This window comes from Furipterus horrens, unplaced genomic scaffold (genome assembly GCF_987537825.1).
Source record: "Furipterus horrens unplaced genomic scaffold, mFurHor1.1.pri manual_scaffold_1, whole genome shotgun sequence".
NCBI classification, from domain to species: domain Eukaryota; kingdom Metazoa; phylum Chordata; class Mammalia; order Chiroptera; family Furipteridae; genus Furipterus; species Furipterus horrens.
Genome location: NW_028327171.1, coordinates 82,513,338 through 82,528,368, shown reverse-complemented (window position 1 = coordinate 82,528,368; position 15,031 = coordinate 82,513,338). Strand labels below are relative to the sequence as shown.

Below are 15,031 nucleotides of genomic sequence, written 5' to 3'. Positions count from 1 at the left end.
ATACATTTCCCACCCCACCAACAACAAGTTTTTTAATTTCTAAGTTACAGAGCATCGTGAACTTTGTCTAAAAAAGAACATATATTAAAAGTCTTTTTGAAAAATTCAAAGATTTTAATTTTAATTAAATTATATTTTTATAACTTTTAAAACTTTATGCTCTCTCCATCATAACATAACTGTTCTAATTTTTACAGAATTTCTCTCAGTCTTTCCTTATATGCATATATTTTACCTGCATATATTTGCTTTGATTTACTAAATCACTTTCATAAAATTAGACATTTAAATTTTTTACTTTAATTATAAGAAGTGTTCCAACAAACAGAGAATTTTTTAAAATCCTCACCTGAGGACATGTTTATTGATTTTTTCAGGGGGAGTGGAAGGAAGAGAAAGAGAAAAAATCATCAATATGAGAAAGAAACATTGATCAGCTGACTCCAGTATGCACACCAACTGGGAACTGAACCCACAACCTAGGCATGTGCCCTGACCTGGGATCAAACCTGCAACATTTTGGTGTATGAGATGATGCTCCAACCAATTGAGCCACTTGGCCAGGGCAACAGACAGATTTCTTTAAGACCTACTTATGTCACTTATTGAATATTTGCAGTCCCCTACTATTTGTAATAGCAAAATACTGAGAGAGCTGAAATGTGCAAACAGTCAGGAATTAAGGACAAACCAAGCATCTTAAAACAGGTACATGAATTAATTTAATTTAATAAAATTATGGGGAGTCACAAAACAATATGTATGCCATACCCTTTTGTGTTACACATATATACACCTAATATGAAGAATATAGAATATTTATTTTAGAATTAGTGGCAGTGTCTCCAGACAAGCAAGATTATAGGTGTTCTTTTAAATTATTCCTTTATTCATCTGTAATTTTTGTTTGGTTTTGTTTTTTGCCCATAACAAGCCCAACTAACTATGTAATAATATAATTGTTGAATATGTATGTTGGATTTTCCTCCCCAGCTAATCAATTATTATCATATAATGAAGTTTCCCAATTTTTGCCATTACAAAGTATTTTTTAAAAAATTGCTTAAACCTAAATTTAAAATAAAAAAGCAAAATGCTGAGGGGTAGGGGGATGAAAAGTGAACAAAATTCCTTAAAGAATTGCAAAATCACCACAGGCATGCCAAAAATATCAATATCTGGGGGATCCAAGATGGCGGAGTAAGTGGAAGCTACATTAACCTCCTCCCAGGACCAGTCTGGATTTACAACTTAATTTTGGAGAAATCATCTGGAATAATCAACCGAACAGAAGCTGGAGAGAAGTCTTATAACCACAGAGAGACAGAAAAGGCCGCTACATCACAATGTGACCGTTAAACTATGTCTGTGGTATCATCAAAGATGTTTAATTTACAGGCAAGAAGAATGTCAAATGCCTTGCAACTGGATGCCTTTCCAATAAGACAGTCCTACAGATTTAGAGACTTGTTTGTGGGTTATGTTACATAAATTAACATGTGTTTTCTGTTTCCAAAGGGCATAAGCCTATAATCTCATTACCTGAGTGATTATCTGTACATATAGGCCTCACTTAATCCTGTCTGCAGCGATGCCTCCTGAGACTCAACAGTTTGGCTGAAGTAAGGTGGCTAGGTTGGCGAAGTATGGGGTGGTCTGTGGGCTTCACTTTAAAACTGGTTTCTCTTTTCTATCCTAATGGCTTGGACAGAAAGAGCCCAGAGGTCTGAGAGGGGGGAAACCTAAAATATTTCCCTCAGCCCAAACTAAATATAATGGGCAAAAGGGTTTTGGACAGGTGTGATGTGCCTGGCACACCTTCCTCCAAAGAAGCCCTTCTTTTCCCTAATGTGAGACATTGAAAAATTAATACCTGCCTTTTGTCATCTAGTGGCTATGGATTGAATGATGTCTTTTAAACCTGTTGCCAAATCTGTTGTCCCCAGAATACAACAAGGATGCCAGCCTGTTAAACCAAGCACACCATTGCCCGGGGACAGCCAACTGACCTGGAATCGGCACGATCCTTCCCCATGTGGGAAGGCCACCCTCCCCTCCACACCCCCACTCTTATTAGGAATTTCTGGACCCAAGGGTAGGTAAGACGACGACCATGTCCAGCTTGAAGCAGCTAGAGGAGCTCGAGACCTTCGCCCATTGTCTTTATAAGCTTATAAAGGGTCTTAAGTCTGAGAGGGAGGGATTGTTATTTTTTATTGTTAAAATAATTAACTAATTAATTATTTTAAAAGAAGAAGAATATATGAAAGGGTGAGGCAAGAGAGCTTGTATGTACGACCCATGGGCATGGACTTGGGGGGGGGCAATTGCTGGGAGAGGGGGGTGCTGGGCAGAGGGGAGCAAAGGGGAAAAAATTGGAACTATTGTAACAATATAATCAATAAATATACTTAAATATACATATATATATATATATATCAATATCTGAAAACTAGTGACCAGGGAATATACATTTTAAACTAAATTGCTCTTATGCTTTCAATCAAAGCAATTTTAACTGTATCACAATCCTTGTTATTTTAACTATATCACAATCCTTGTTATTTATAGCTCCCAGGATTTGTTGGATTTGTACATAAAGTTTACTATATTGGGATTAAGTCTTCCCCAATATTGTCACCAAGTAAACATCTATCTAATGTCTTAAATCATGCACTGTCTTCTCTGCATGCCTTCCCTGATTCCTCCAGATACAGGTACTCATTCTCACATGTATCCTTTTTGTACATATTTCCATTGTACATTTTAAGTTCCTTGAAAGCAGAGACCATGTCTTACCATTCTTATATTCCATGTTCTACTCCTAACACAGTGAAACATTAATAAAACTTTTAGGAAAATACCTGAGTTATAACCTGATGTAGACAGTTCAATTTAACTGAAGTTTATAGGGCCTATTTAGGTTTCAGTCATTTAGAAAGGATAAAAGAAAAAGCACAGCTCTTTACCACAAGAAGCTTAAGGCTAATGGAGAGATTCAGACAAGAATATAAATAATTATAAAGATGTAGAATAAATATTACAACACATGTAGTCCTGGCCAGTGTGGCTCAGTGGATTGAGTGCCGGCCTGAGAACCAAAGGGTTGCCGGTTCGATTCCCAGTCAGGGCACATGCCTGGGCTGCAGGCCATGTCCCCATTTAGGGGTATGCAAGAGGCAACCACACATTGCTGTTTCTCTCCCTCTCTTTCTCCCTCCCTTCCCCACCTCTATAAATAAATAAATAAATACATGTATGTGTGTGTGTGTCTGTGTGTGTATTACAATACATGTGCAAAAGTGTACAGTAAAAAGAGAAGTCAATTCTGAGTAGGAAGGAGAGAAGTCAAAAAAGGATTCCTGGAACAGGCTTATGCCTTAAAAGATGACTATGATTTTAGCAGGCAGAAATGCTGAGAAAATATAGTAAACAGAGTAAAATCCAGTCTGCCATTCATATACATTATATGAGAAAGAATACTGAAAGAAAAAGTAGAAAAACAGAGTAGGAACTGTTCTTGGAGATCCTTAAATAACAAGTTTAATAATCTGGAGAACTCAGTTTATAACAACTTAAATCATCAAAATGAGATTTTTTTATTTCTGCTCCCAACTGTACCCTGAATAAAAATATACTTCATTACTACATTAGCTTCAGAGCAAAGAGTATCAATATGTAGTTTTTATACATGATTTTCATTAGAGTAGGCAGAGCAAAAATACAATTTTAGGGCATCCCCTCGTGATTTAGAAATCCCCTTCCAATTAAAGATATGTTTCAAAATATGCACAATAACATATATAAAGTGTCCCATACAAAATTATTCTCAGTTCTGTTTTCATTTGCACTAAAAAAAAGACTATCTGAAATGCCTTGTCCAAGACCCAAAAATAACAAAGTAAAATAAAATAAAATATACTTACTGTAATACAACCTTTAGAAGCTCCTTTTATTTTACCAATATAAACAGAAGTAAATACAAAATCCAGTTGTAGATCCATCTCATTACTAGGTATTATACAGGAAACATTTTCCATAATAGGACATAATTCAGATGAAGCCTAACATGGAATAAATTATAAAATGCTTATAACCCTCAATATTATATAAATGCCGACAATGATTTTCCAAAGTAAAATACTTCTTTAAGTTACTATTAATGAAACTGAAGGAGTTTATATGGTTCTTACTGTGAGGAAATAATTTTCTAGATTATTTTTTCTTAAATAGTACATGACTTACCTTGAGAAAATTACTCTTAATAGTCGAATCCTAAATTAATTCCATAGGTCTAAGCTCTAGAAATTATTTTCGTCTATATCAAAATCAAACACAATTTTCCCTTTATTCATTTTAACTCAACAGAATATATATAGTGTTTTAATTTAAAATGAGTTTTTAAATATATTCTCTTTTTTAATCACCACAACCACTCCATGAAGTAATTTTCTTTTTTCCATTTCTTAAATTAATAGATGTTTGGACTGGTTAAGTGACTGCCCAAAGTAATGCAGTTAGTAAAAAGCAAAGCTAAAATAAATTCATTCCTCTATCTCCAAGTCAAGGGTTATTTCAACCACATAAAATTGCTTTCATAAACCGAGCTGATGCACTCAGCTATTGAGAGTGTAGTGAGCAATGAAAGGATGCAAGTGCCTAAAAACCATCTGTTACATGAAATCTATGTATGTTACTATATGTTCTTTCTGAAGAATAGCCAACCGGTTGCCTACAACCTCAAAAATCATACCACTTCCACACAAACCACTACACAACTCTGTTTTTAAATTACAATAGATAACCAGGCAGAATAAGCAGTAACTGTCGCCCACAATCTCTCTTCAATTTTACACTGCTTTGAAATAACTTTTTCAACTCCACCTTTGCCTAGCCTTTGCACATTATCCTTCTTTAACCCTGACATCACAAGTAACCAAATAAATTATCACTAGAGCAATTATGCATGTGTACTAACTCGCTACACGCCTCTAGAAAATAATTAGTCCTCATCTGAAACATACACAGTACTCATTATTTTGTACTCATCATAACGCCACTTATCTGCTTAATGGAATTTCTTTGTCATTTTCATCTTTTATTGCTTACTAAACTGTTCTTATCCCCTAAGTAAAAAGGGGAATCAAATCAACTACAGATGGCTCCAATCAAAGAAGTGTGTGTGTGTGAGATAAAATTATAAGGTAGAGAAGAACAGAAATTTCTTATTGGGCCTCACATTTTGTAAAGACTAACTGCCTCCTACATGTTACCAATCCATGTTTCCCATAACTTCATTTAAAACTGGAAACAATCCCCCAAATCATTGAGCTACTCTTTTAAAAAAAGAAAAAAGAAAACACATTTTGTGTACCTATTGTTTTTTTTCTAGTTGATCAAATTGCATACATGGAAACATGTAATCCAGTGAATGCAATATCTATCAAATTCTTGGCTTAATATTACTAATGGGAACAATTGCACATTGAGCAGTTATCTATCATATTATTTTTTTATTACACCTTATGCCATCTAACTTGCTGAGTAAATTGTTACTCTGTTTATCATTCATTGTGATTAAAATTACAAATTAATATTTTTCAGCATTAATTGAAAACTGTTGTGTGAAATGTCTACCCTGAGAAATGTCACCATATAAATATTACCAAATAATTTAGCTAGATTCTTCTAAATTATGTGCCAGGCATTTAATTTGAAATGAAAAGTAAAGCATTTTTTCCAAACGGCAAAGATAATTTATTAATTTGAAAATTTTGTATTTCTTAACTCTTGAAATAATTTGAGATTTTTTATTTGTTTTATCTTCTTACACCACATGAATGTATTGCTTGATAATTACAAAATACAATTTTTTTAATGCTTTTAAGAATTTAGTTTAAAATTTGAGCAACATAATGCATTGTTTTTCCTAAGAAGTAACTTGGCCCAAAATACCTTCTATGTTCTATAAGCTTTTTTTTTTTCCAATATCTGAAAGTCAAAGGTGTGTATTTCTATTGTGACTGTAAACAAACTTACCTAACTAAATGTATTAAAACATATTCTTGGGTACTCATTCGTCGAAAATCTGAACACTAGCCCAAACTGGCATGTTTTAGAATAGTCAAGAAAAAAATAATTACTTTTATTGTAATACCAGCCTTTTAAATTTCATGAAGATTTTAATGAGGAATCATAGTATATTCTATAAGCATTGAGAAAACTTTGAAAGTTCCTTTCTATAAAATTAAAATACTCTATATCTAAGTCTAAGTCAGGCATGGGAGATCAGTGTTTAACTTTGGATGTTTTGTGTTATATTATGTTCAAAATGCAAGTATAACATTTTATTTTTTTGTCAACTTTTATAAAAGTAAATCCTAAATTATTAAGCTTTACTTGTTCATATATTCTAATACTTTTTTCAAATCACTATAAGGAATTACTTCTGATATATTAAAAGCTCCCTTAAAAACCCAAAAAAAAAAATAAAAAAAATAAAAAAATAAAACTGGAAACAAGGGAGAATGTGGAAATGTTATGGTATTCTGCTTTACATATCTTTTTTTAGTGATTTTATTGATTTATTTATTTTTAGAGAGTAGGGAAGAGAGGGAGAAAGAAAGGGAAAGAAACATAGATGTGTCAGAGAACACTGGCTGCCTCTCACACGCCCCCAACTAGGGACCTGGCCAGCAACCTAAGCATGTGCCCTGACCAGGAATCAAACTGGCAACCTTTTGCTTAGGGGACCACACACAACCCACTGAGCCGCGCCAGTCAGGGTTGCCTTATAGATCTTGGTAGAACTCCATATTATTTGCTGTTTGGTTGTGACCATGTGACTATATTCTGTCAGTTCTATGATGTTTTCTTTTTCTTCTTTTAATTTTATTTTTTAACTGATTTTGGAAAGAGAGCAAGAAAAATCAGTTTGTTGTTCCACTTTATTTACGCATTCATTGGCTGTTTCTTGTACGTGCCCTGACAGAGATCTAACCTACAACCATGGCATATCAGGACGATGCTCTAACCAACTGCCAGGGCGTTATTTTCTTATAATACAATCATTTCATACTGCACTGTAAATTCACATGCTGCCCAAGGAACTAAGTCATCTAGAACAGCGATTTCCAACTCATGTGCTGCAAGAATTTTTAAAATATACAATACCTACCTGACTATTTAGGAACACTAACCTCTTTTCCCTTAGATTATCAAATAAAAAAATGAGAATAGCCAGCACAACAATAGTTTCCAGTGTGAATAAATCAAAATTATACCTACTTTTTCTGTCAGATAGGCAAAAAAGTATATTTTTTGGTATGCCACAGAAATCTGGTAATTAGCTGATGTGTGCCATGAGAGGAAAAAGGTTGAAAATCGCTGATCTAGAAGTTTGATCTAACTATGAACAAAAACTCTGTTTTAATTACAACTAAGCCATCAAGTACGGTATTGGCCCATAGGGCAAGAATGGTTACATTTTAACAAAAACATGTGACACAGTTGCTGAGGTGATCTCTGTATGGAATGCCTAATACAATAGAAACACCCATGAAACTAATAAGACCACCTGATGTTTTCATAAAACTGACCATATTCTTCATCACATTCCGTAGAATAATAGTCTCTACATCATTCAAAAACAAAGCAACAAGCCCTGGCTGCTGTGGCTCAGTGGATTGAGCATCAGCCTGCGAGCATAGTGTCACTGGTTCAATTCCCAGTCAGGGCACATGCCTGGGTTGTGGGCCACATCCCCAGTTAGGGGCGCTGAGAGGGAACCGCACATTGATGTTTCTCTCACTCTCTTTCTCCTTTCCCCTCTCTCTCAAAACTGATAAATAAAATAAAATTAAAATAAAATAAAGTAACCTTGTTAAATAATTAATTAATTAATTAATTAAAATAAAACAAACAAACAGAAATTTACCATAATTCTGTACTGGTGGTCACTGATAATCATTTGTTAAAAATAAGGTAACTGGAAGTTCATAATATGAATAACTGACAATAAATGACTTGAACCTTACTTTAGAGCTAGACTCTCCAAAGTGCTATGTCAAAAACACATTGGCTGACATTAAACCAACAGAGACTACCATTTATTATTTTTTTTAAGAAAGAAGATACAAAGGACTTAACAACGGATAGATTTGTAACACTGTTCTAATTCCTTCATATGTTATTTAATACTCAAAATAATTTTGTGAGGTAGGTGTCATTATCCTTGTTTATAATATGAGGAAAATCAGGCTTAAGTAAGTTAAGTGACTTTGCCAAAATGGCAAAGTCAGGATTTGAACACGGGTCTGTGTATCTCCGAAAGCCATGCTCTTTCCTCTATACTGTACTGCCTTAATAGAATGTGAGGAAAAGGAATAATTCCAAGTACTTACAGTATGGCAAGACCAGATAAATACTAGAAACTACAATTCTAGAAAAGTTGTGATAAAGCACTTAAATATCTAATGAGAAGCATTAAAAAAGAAAAACATTCAAGTAGTAGAATATTTAGACTGAGAAAATATTAATGACCAGGAAAAATGGTATAATCCTTTCCCTTCAAAATAAAGACAATTACCTAGTTCTCTGAAAATAACATGAAAGTTGTTTTAAAATTCAAACTAAAAATTTTTTAAATTTGTATTAAAACATTCTCCTTGATGAATCTAAAAACAGTCATTAGCCAATAGTGAATATTTCACTATGTATCTATGAGAAGGCAGAAATAAATTACCTGTACTGATTCACACGTCATCAATGGGAGTTCTGGCAATGCTGACTCAGAAATATTTTCATTTTCATTAGTGATGCCATGGTCTTGCTTAGATTGTAATTTAAGAATTTCTGAACTTTTATGTTCAACGGGTCCTTCTTCATCACTGGAAACAACAACTAAAAAGGAAAAACATATTTTTTCAAATGTGTCTCAATAATCACATGTCAAAAAGAGAACGTTCTAACTCATGCAATACAGTAGTCCCCTCTCTATATCGCAGTTCACTTATCACGGCCTCACTGTATCACGGGATTTTTAAAAATATTATATTTAATTATTTATCAAGGATTTTTCGCTATATCGCGGGATTTTGCGGTACTGTATAGGTATGTTGTTAAAGTTACGTAGGCTTAAGAGTGTAGAATATGTTTAAGAACATAAATAGTGTTTTTATAAAAGTGTGGAAAAGGTTAATAAGGGAGTGGGAAAGGTTAATAAGGGACTGGGAATGGTTTAGAAGTACGTGGGAAGGGTTTATAAAGCCTTAAAATATATATAAATACTAAAATTAATGTTAAGGTTCCTACTTCGTGGATTTTCACCTACTGCAGGGGGGTCTAGAACGTAATACCCGTGATAAGTGAGGGAATATTGTATACCTTTAATAATCCCATTAAACTTAATCATTCATTTTTATTCAATTTAGAAACTAGCTATCATTTATTATCTGATTTATACTAGTTATATACAATGTCTCCAAATCAGTGCTATTATTTAGCAGTTACCTGCAGGTCAAAGGATGAAGACATTTTAAAAGATATAAAGCTATGAGAAGAACTTATGAACAAGTTCAAGTCCTAATAATGTATTGTGCCATCACTCTAAATTATACTTTAAATCCTGTTACATTAGTTGCTGCCAGGAGGGGGAAATAAATGGCTAGGGAAGATGTGGAAGACTATTCATTTTATATCCTTTAGGACCTTTTATGTATCATGTGATGACATCAAATACTCAAAATTAATTTAATCAAAATTAATGACAATAATTAAATAGCACTTAAACTCTGTGTACTTCAGCTTCATCAACCAAATGACAATCATAATGGTCCTTATGGAATCTTTTAAAATCTGATGAGATGAATTATAGAACACTAATCTAAAAAGAAATTTACTTTTGCTTCCAAGTAAGCCATTGTTTTTGCTTAAATCAATATTATTAACATCATGAAGTCCCAAAATCCCAAATCACTTTTTCCCTAGTTAGTATATTCCACAATAATGTCATAAATGGCTATTGCCTAGCCAAATTTATGCAAGAGGAGAAATAAAATAAGCAGAACAGAAAAAAATTAAGAGCTTCCTGTTACTTACTTGGTTCAGCTGAGATCAACGATTGGTTCCCTTCACTGTGTTCACTTAAAACAGACTCTTCTATTGTGTTCAACTTATTCTCAACCTTCTCAACCTGGGTAGATTTCCCCAAAGTATCAGTGGAAATAGAGCTCTCAGAAGTCTCAGTGACTGAACAGTCAGAGGTGCTTTTGGGGGCAGCACTCAAAGCCAACTCCTGATTATTAAGTGAAGAGAGTTTAGTGAAATCACTTTCTACAGGTTCAGATGTAATTTCTTCATGCAGTTTTGGGTCTTCATAATGGTCTTCACTTGACTTTTCAAACTCAGAGGATATGCTTGAGTCATTCTCTTGTTCTTTCTGAACATAAATAAATGCATACAAAAAAATTAGCATTATTCAAATTTGGCCAGCATAAAGAATTATACCAAAGTTTAAATTCCAGAAGAATACAAAAGTAAAAATATTATATCATTTCTACAACTATAGGAATAGGAAACTACACAATTATACTACATCACTCTTGCCAGTGTTTCCCAAGTATAAAGATAAGTTTGGTCTGTTAATCTGACACCTAAACATTTTTTTAAAAGATGGGATGGTGAGACTCCCATATTTACAAGTGCTTCAGACAGTCTCCCATGATCTAAGTCAACTTTAGAATGAAAGAATTTATTTTACAGTTTTATTTTACAAAAGTAATGAGACCATATGATATCATGTGGCTAGTAACAACGGTAAAAAATTAAAAACTTAAAAAGAGGATAGCAATATAAAAAATTAAGAACATCTATCATTGCTTTCAAATCTCTGTTACTGCATAAATCTAAATCATGTTTATAATTATAACTCAAGGGCACTGAAAGTCCTGAAATGCCCTGTGAATCAGGGAAATCAAAAAGCTGTCTTTATGTATATATATATGAAGTTACCCAGTACTAAATCTTTGAAAATAGAAAGGGGGAACCAAAAAACCCCAAAATTACCTTCTAGAGGGTGAGCCCCTTGTAGTACAAGCTTCCAGCTTCCTCCGCTAACTGAGTATTCTAGGAACCCATCTGTATCAATGTACTACCTGGCACTGTTGTGAGAGGTTGATTCAGCTTCAGTGAATTATTTTTTAATACTCTTTCGATGCATTTGCCCATTTCATGATGGGTGACCTATGAACGCACCTGCCCACACTGCGCTGTTTGGAAGTTTTTGACTAAAAACGGCATGACCCCCGTGCCCCACTCTCCCTATTAACCATATCTTGCCCCAGCAACTTTTTGTTTATTTGTCCCCAAAGGGAAACATTTTGCTGATATGAAAGAGGTGAAACAAAAAACAATGTAAGTACTAAAAGGCACCAAAATTGATGAGTTCAAAAACTGTTTTGAGCAGTGGAAAAAAAAAAGTCTCAATAAGTGTATTGCATCAAATTGAGAGTACTTTGAAGATGACCAAAATTTAAACATGTAAATTATTCTTACATGCAATTTTTTATAAATAAATTCTGGGTTTTTTGGGGTCCCCCTCTGTAGGCAATGTATGCACTACATATGGTAATTCTTTACTTACAAAAAAAACTCCATTGTCCTTTACAAGATTACAAAGGGTCCTAATATTTGGGGGGGGGGGATAGTTATTTTTTACAAACCAGGGGTATGGACTTGGGGGGGGATTGCTGGGGGAGGGAGATGCTGGGTGGAGGGGAGCAAAGGGGAGAAAATTGGAACTGTCGTAACAATATAATCAATAAAAAACATTAAAAAAAAAAAATTCCCTAAACTCTAGATAAGAGAAGCTTAAAGAAGTTGTTAAGTAAATTACTACTGGTAAAATAAATCTGATAATTTTACAGAGCAAGTGAAAAGCAATTAACTAGACAACATAAATAGTATGTGGTTAAAATAAGGGAAAATAAAACAAGCCTGAAGAATACATAAAAGTACTAAGTAAGAAGTGGTATCAGAGGAGGAGCAAACTTAACTTTTTTTAGTCATTCATAATATTTAAAATAAGGGGCCAGTAACTGTATTAACTGCAAAATAAAGTTTCATTAAAATTATTTTTTAAATAAAAAAATAGACAAAGAAAAGAAATTAATTAGATGATAAAAGCAGAAACCTAAAATAACATCATTTGGCCACGGTCAATTCATTTTTATCATAGCACAAATTATTTTATATGACATCTAAATACCTCTACTTACTGTCTGTTCTGATGATTTATATAAAGAAGTAGAATTATGAGAATCAGGTAGATTACTTCTAAGCCTTTTCTTTCTCTTCTTGGAAATTAGAGTGGGTTCCATTTTTGAATCAGAATATGTACCATCCTTGTTTCTGCTCCCCTCCTCAAGATGATCATAACCTCTACTTCCACTATTAAGGTCTTAAAAAACAAAAGACACAAACATAAACCAAAAAGTCCAGAAAGAACCCCTTTCAGAAAAATTCTCAGAAACATCATCAAAATTGCTATACTGTTTCCAAAGCTAATTTTATAAAGAAGTCCACTGTTAAATTCTCATACTGACATGGATAAATATAAAGAGGTACCCTACTTTAAACTGCATACACAAAGTGAATGTTCACTGTACAATAAATATAAGATGAAAAAAATATGTAAAATAGAGTATCATTAATAACCAAAGCAAGGCAAGCAAACCAGGTTTTACCTTTTGCTCTAACTGCATTTAACTGTAATACCAAAAAAAGATGCGGGGGGGGGGGGGGGAGAACAGGGAATCATAATAAAATTTAGAAATTCATGTCTTAAAACATCTTGATAACTCATTGCTATTTTTAGAAATCATTTTTTAAAATGTACATTTCATATGTATGCATACATATATGTACACATTTTGAAGTGAAAAGGAAAAAATAATTTGAAAGAGTAGAGTACTGACCACTGTTCTTTTTAAAAAAGCCAAATGCCTTGCCTCAGCATCTGTGATATGTAATCATTCACTGGGCTATCGATTTGCTTTACAGTTAGTTTCTTCTTTTTTTTTTTTTGTTTTGTTTTTTCAATTACAGTTGTCCCATTTTTCCCCAATTGCTTCCCCCCACCCAGCCCACCCAAGTTTCTTCTTTTTAAAAATCAAGATCCTGTCATCTGAAGTCTCCAAAAATCTTCTACCCTACAGAGAAAGAAGTGCTCCCTTTTTTAAGTCGAGAAAGCATTCTTTTTGATGTTTCTCTCCCTCTTTCTCCTTTCCCCTCTCTCTAAAAAGAAAAAAAAAAAAAGCATTCTTTTGAAACCCATGGCAAATATTACTAAACATGATTAGTATTTCAGTTATCAAATACATGCACTGTACAAAAATAACTTCCAATAGGCTCTACCTAACTGAAGGTTATCCTGAATTATAATATTTTGCTTTCTGAACCTATATCACTCAAATACAAACTCAAGTTTATGCATAGCAAGTCACAAACAGCTTCCTTGAACTCATAATTTGTAATTCATGTAATATTGACTAGCCTGAGTTCTCCATTCACTCAAATTTCCTTCAGTACTACAAACTATTCTCGCTCTTACTCTAGCTTCATAGACACCTAATGACTAACATTCATATGTCTGTTGTTGCTTCAAAGACAGGCACTGGGGCAGAACTGACGGCAGAAACTCCAAGCCAGTCAGCAGTCTTACAATTTCCAAAGAAAATAATCTTTACTCCCTCCCACAGGAAAACAAACTCCTCCCAAATCATCAACGCAGTTATTCTGAAAAGCACCTTAAATTTTATTTGTAATTGTGTGAACTGTACAAGTAGTCAAATACAATTCCTACACATAAAAAATGTATCAAATTAAAATTTCTAAATATAAATATTATAGCAAAAAGACTGATAAAAGTGGTTTGAAAAAATTCTATTATACAGGAATTTTTCTTTAAACAGTTTATTATTTGTACCTTGGCCAAGATCATCTCATGGAAAACAGGAATAAATTTATTAAATAGAGCTAAACATTGCATAATAAATACAATTTAACTTGCAAATATACTAGCACATAAAATCAGAGATAAAAATATTCCTGTAAAAAAAATGTAATGTTTCCAATGCATTATTTTCATAAATGATATTTCCACAAGACAATGTTCTACAAAAGAATGATAATTCAGAATTCTCACTAATTTATGGCCTTCTGTTAAACAACTAGTATTAGACACAGTTATCAATAGGATGAAAACAAGGTGAGTTTTAATATTTTCAATACCTAATTTTCTTAGAGAAAGTATGAGAGAGAGAAAAACATCAACTGGATGCCTTCTTGGATATGCCCCCACCAGGGATCAAACCGACAACCTGAGTATGTGCTCTGACCAGGAATTTAATCTGCGACCTTTCAGTCTCCACAATGATGCTCCAACCAACTAAGCTACAATGGCCAGGACTCAATACCTAATTTTCTTAAAATCACCTTACCTATGTGGAGAACCTTCAGGAATACTAAGAAAAGTATAAAGCATTTCTTTCATCATGCATTTTTTTCCCTGCTGGAAATCTAAAATTCCACTGTCACTCTGGAGTACTGAAGGGCACAAATCAGAAAGTTTTTTATTGAACTATTACTCCTACTCTACCTAAAAAAGCAGTAAAATGTGAGGGCTTAACAGTATCTTGATAGTATTTAAACTGCACCCACTTGTACAAATACTTATATTTGATAATTAAAAGTAATTATTGCTGGTAAAAGCACAATTTATAATAAAAGAAATGTCTTTTATTATATGCAGATGGTACTGAGTGACTAATTCAAACATTATAACTACAGAGTCACAATGTTTTCTCTAAAGATTGCCCTCCTATGAGTTGCAGCTGGTTTCTTGTATACATCGAAGTTATTACTCTAGTTTCCTTTTCAGTTTTCCTCTTTCATGAAAAGGCTACTAAAGATTGACAGTGGGAGAAGGGGTGGGCTTGGGGAGGGAGCAATGGGAGGAAAAGTAGGACAACTG

At 33.5% G+C, this 15,031-nt stretch overlaps 1 protein-coding gene across 1 annotated transcript in view; it reads right to left on the bottom strand.

The window, feature by feature from the left end:
• The window catches only part of SENP7 (SUMO specific peptidase 7), a 141,693-nt gene that overhangs the window by 44,726 nt on the left and 81,936 nt on the right, over positions 1-15,031 (bottom strand). Inside the window, exons 8-11 of the mRNA XM_090276070.1 lie at positions 12,276-12,457; positions 10,099-10,438; positions 8,744-8,901; positions 3,927-4,064 (exon numbers count right to left, since the gene is read on the bottom strand). Of these exons, the coding sequence (XP_090132196.1) occupies positions 3,927-4,064; positions 8,744-8,901; positions 10,099-10,438; positions 12,276-12,457 (818 nt within the window). The remainder of the gene's footprint in view (positions 1-3,926; positions 4,065-8,743; positions 8,902-10,098; positions 10,439-12,275; positions 12,458-15,031) is intronic.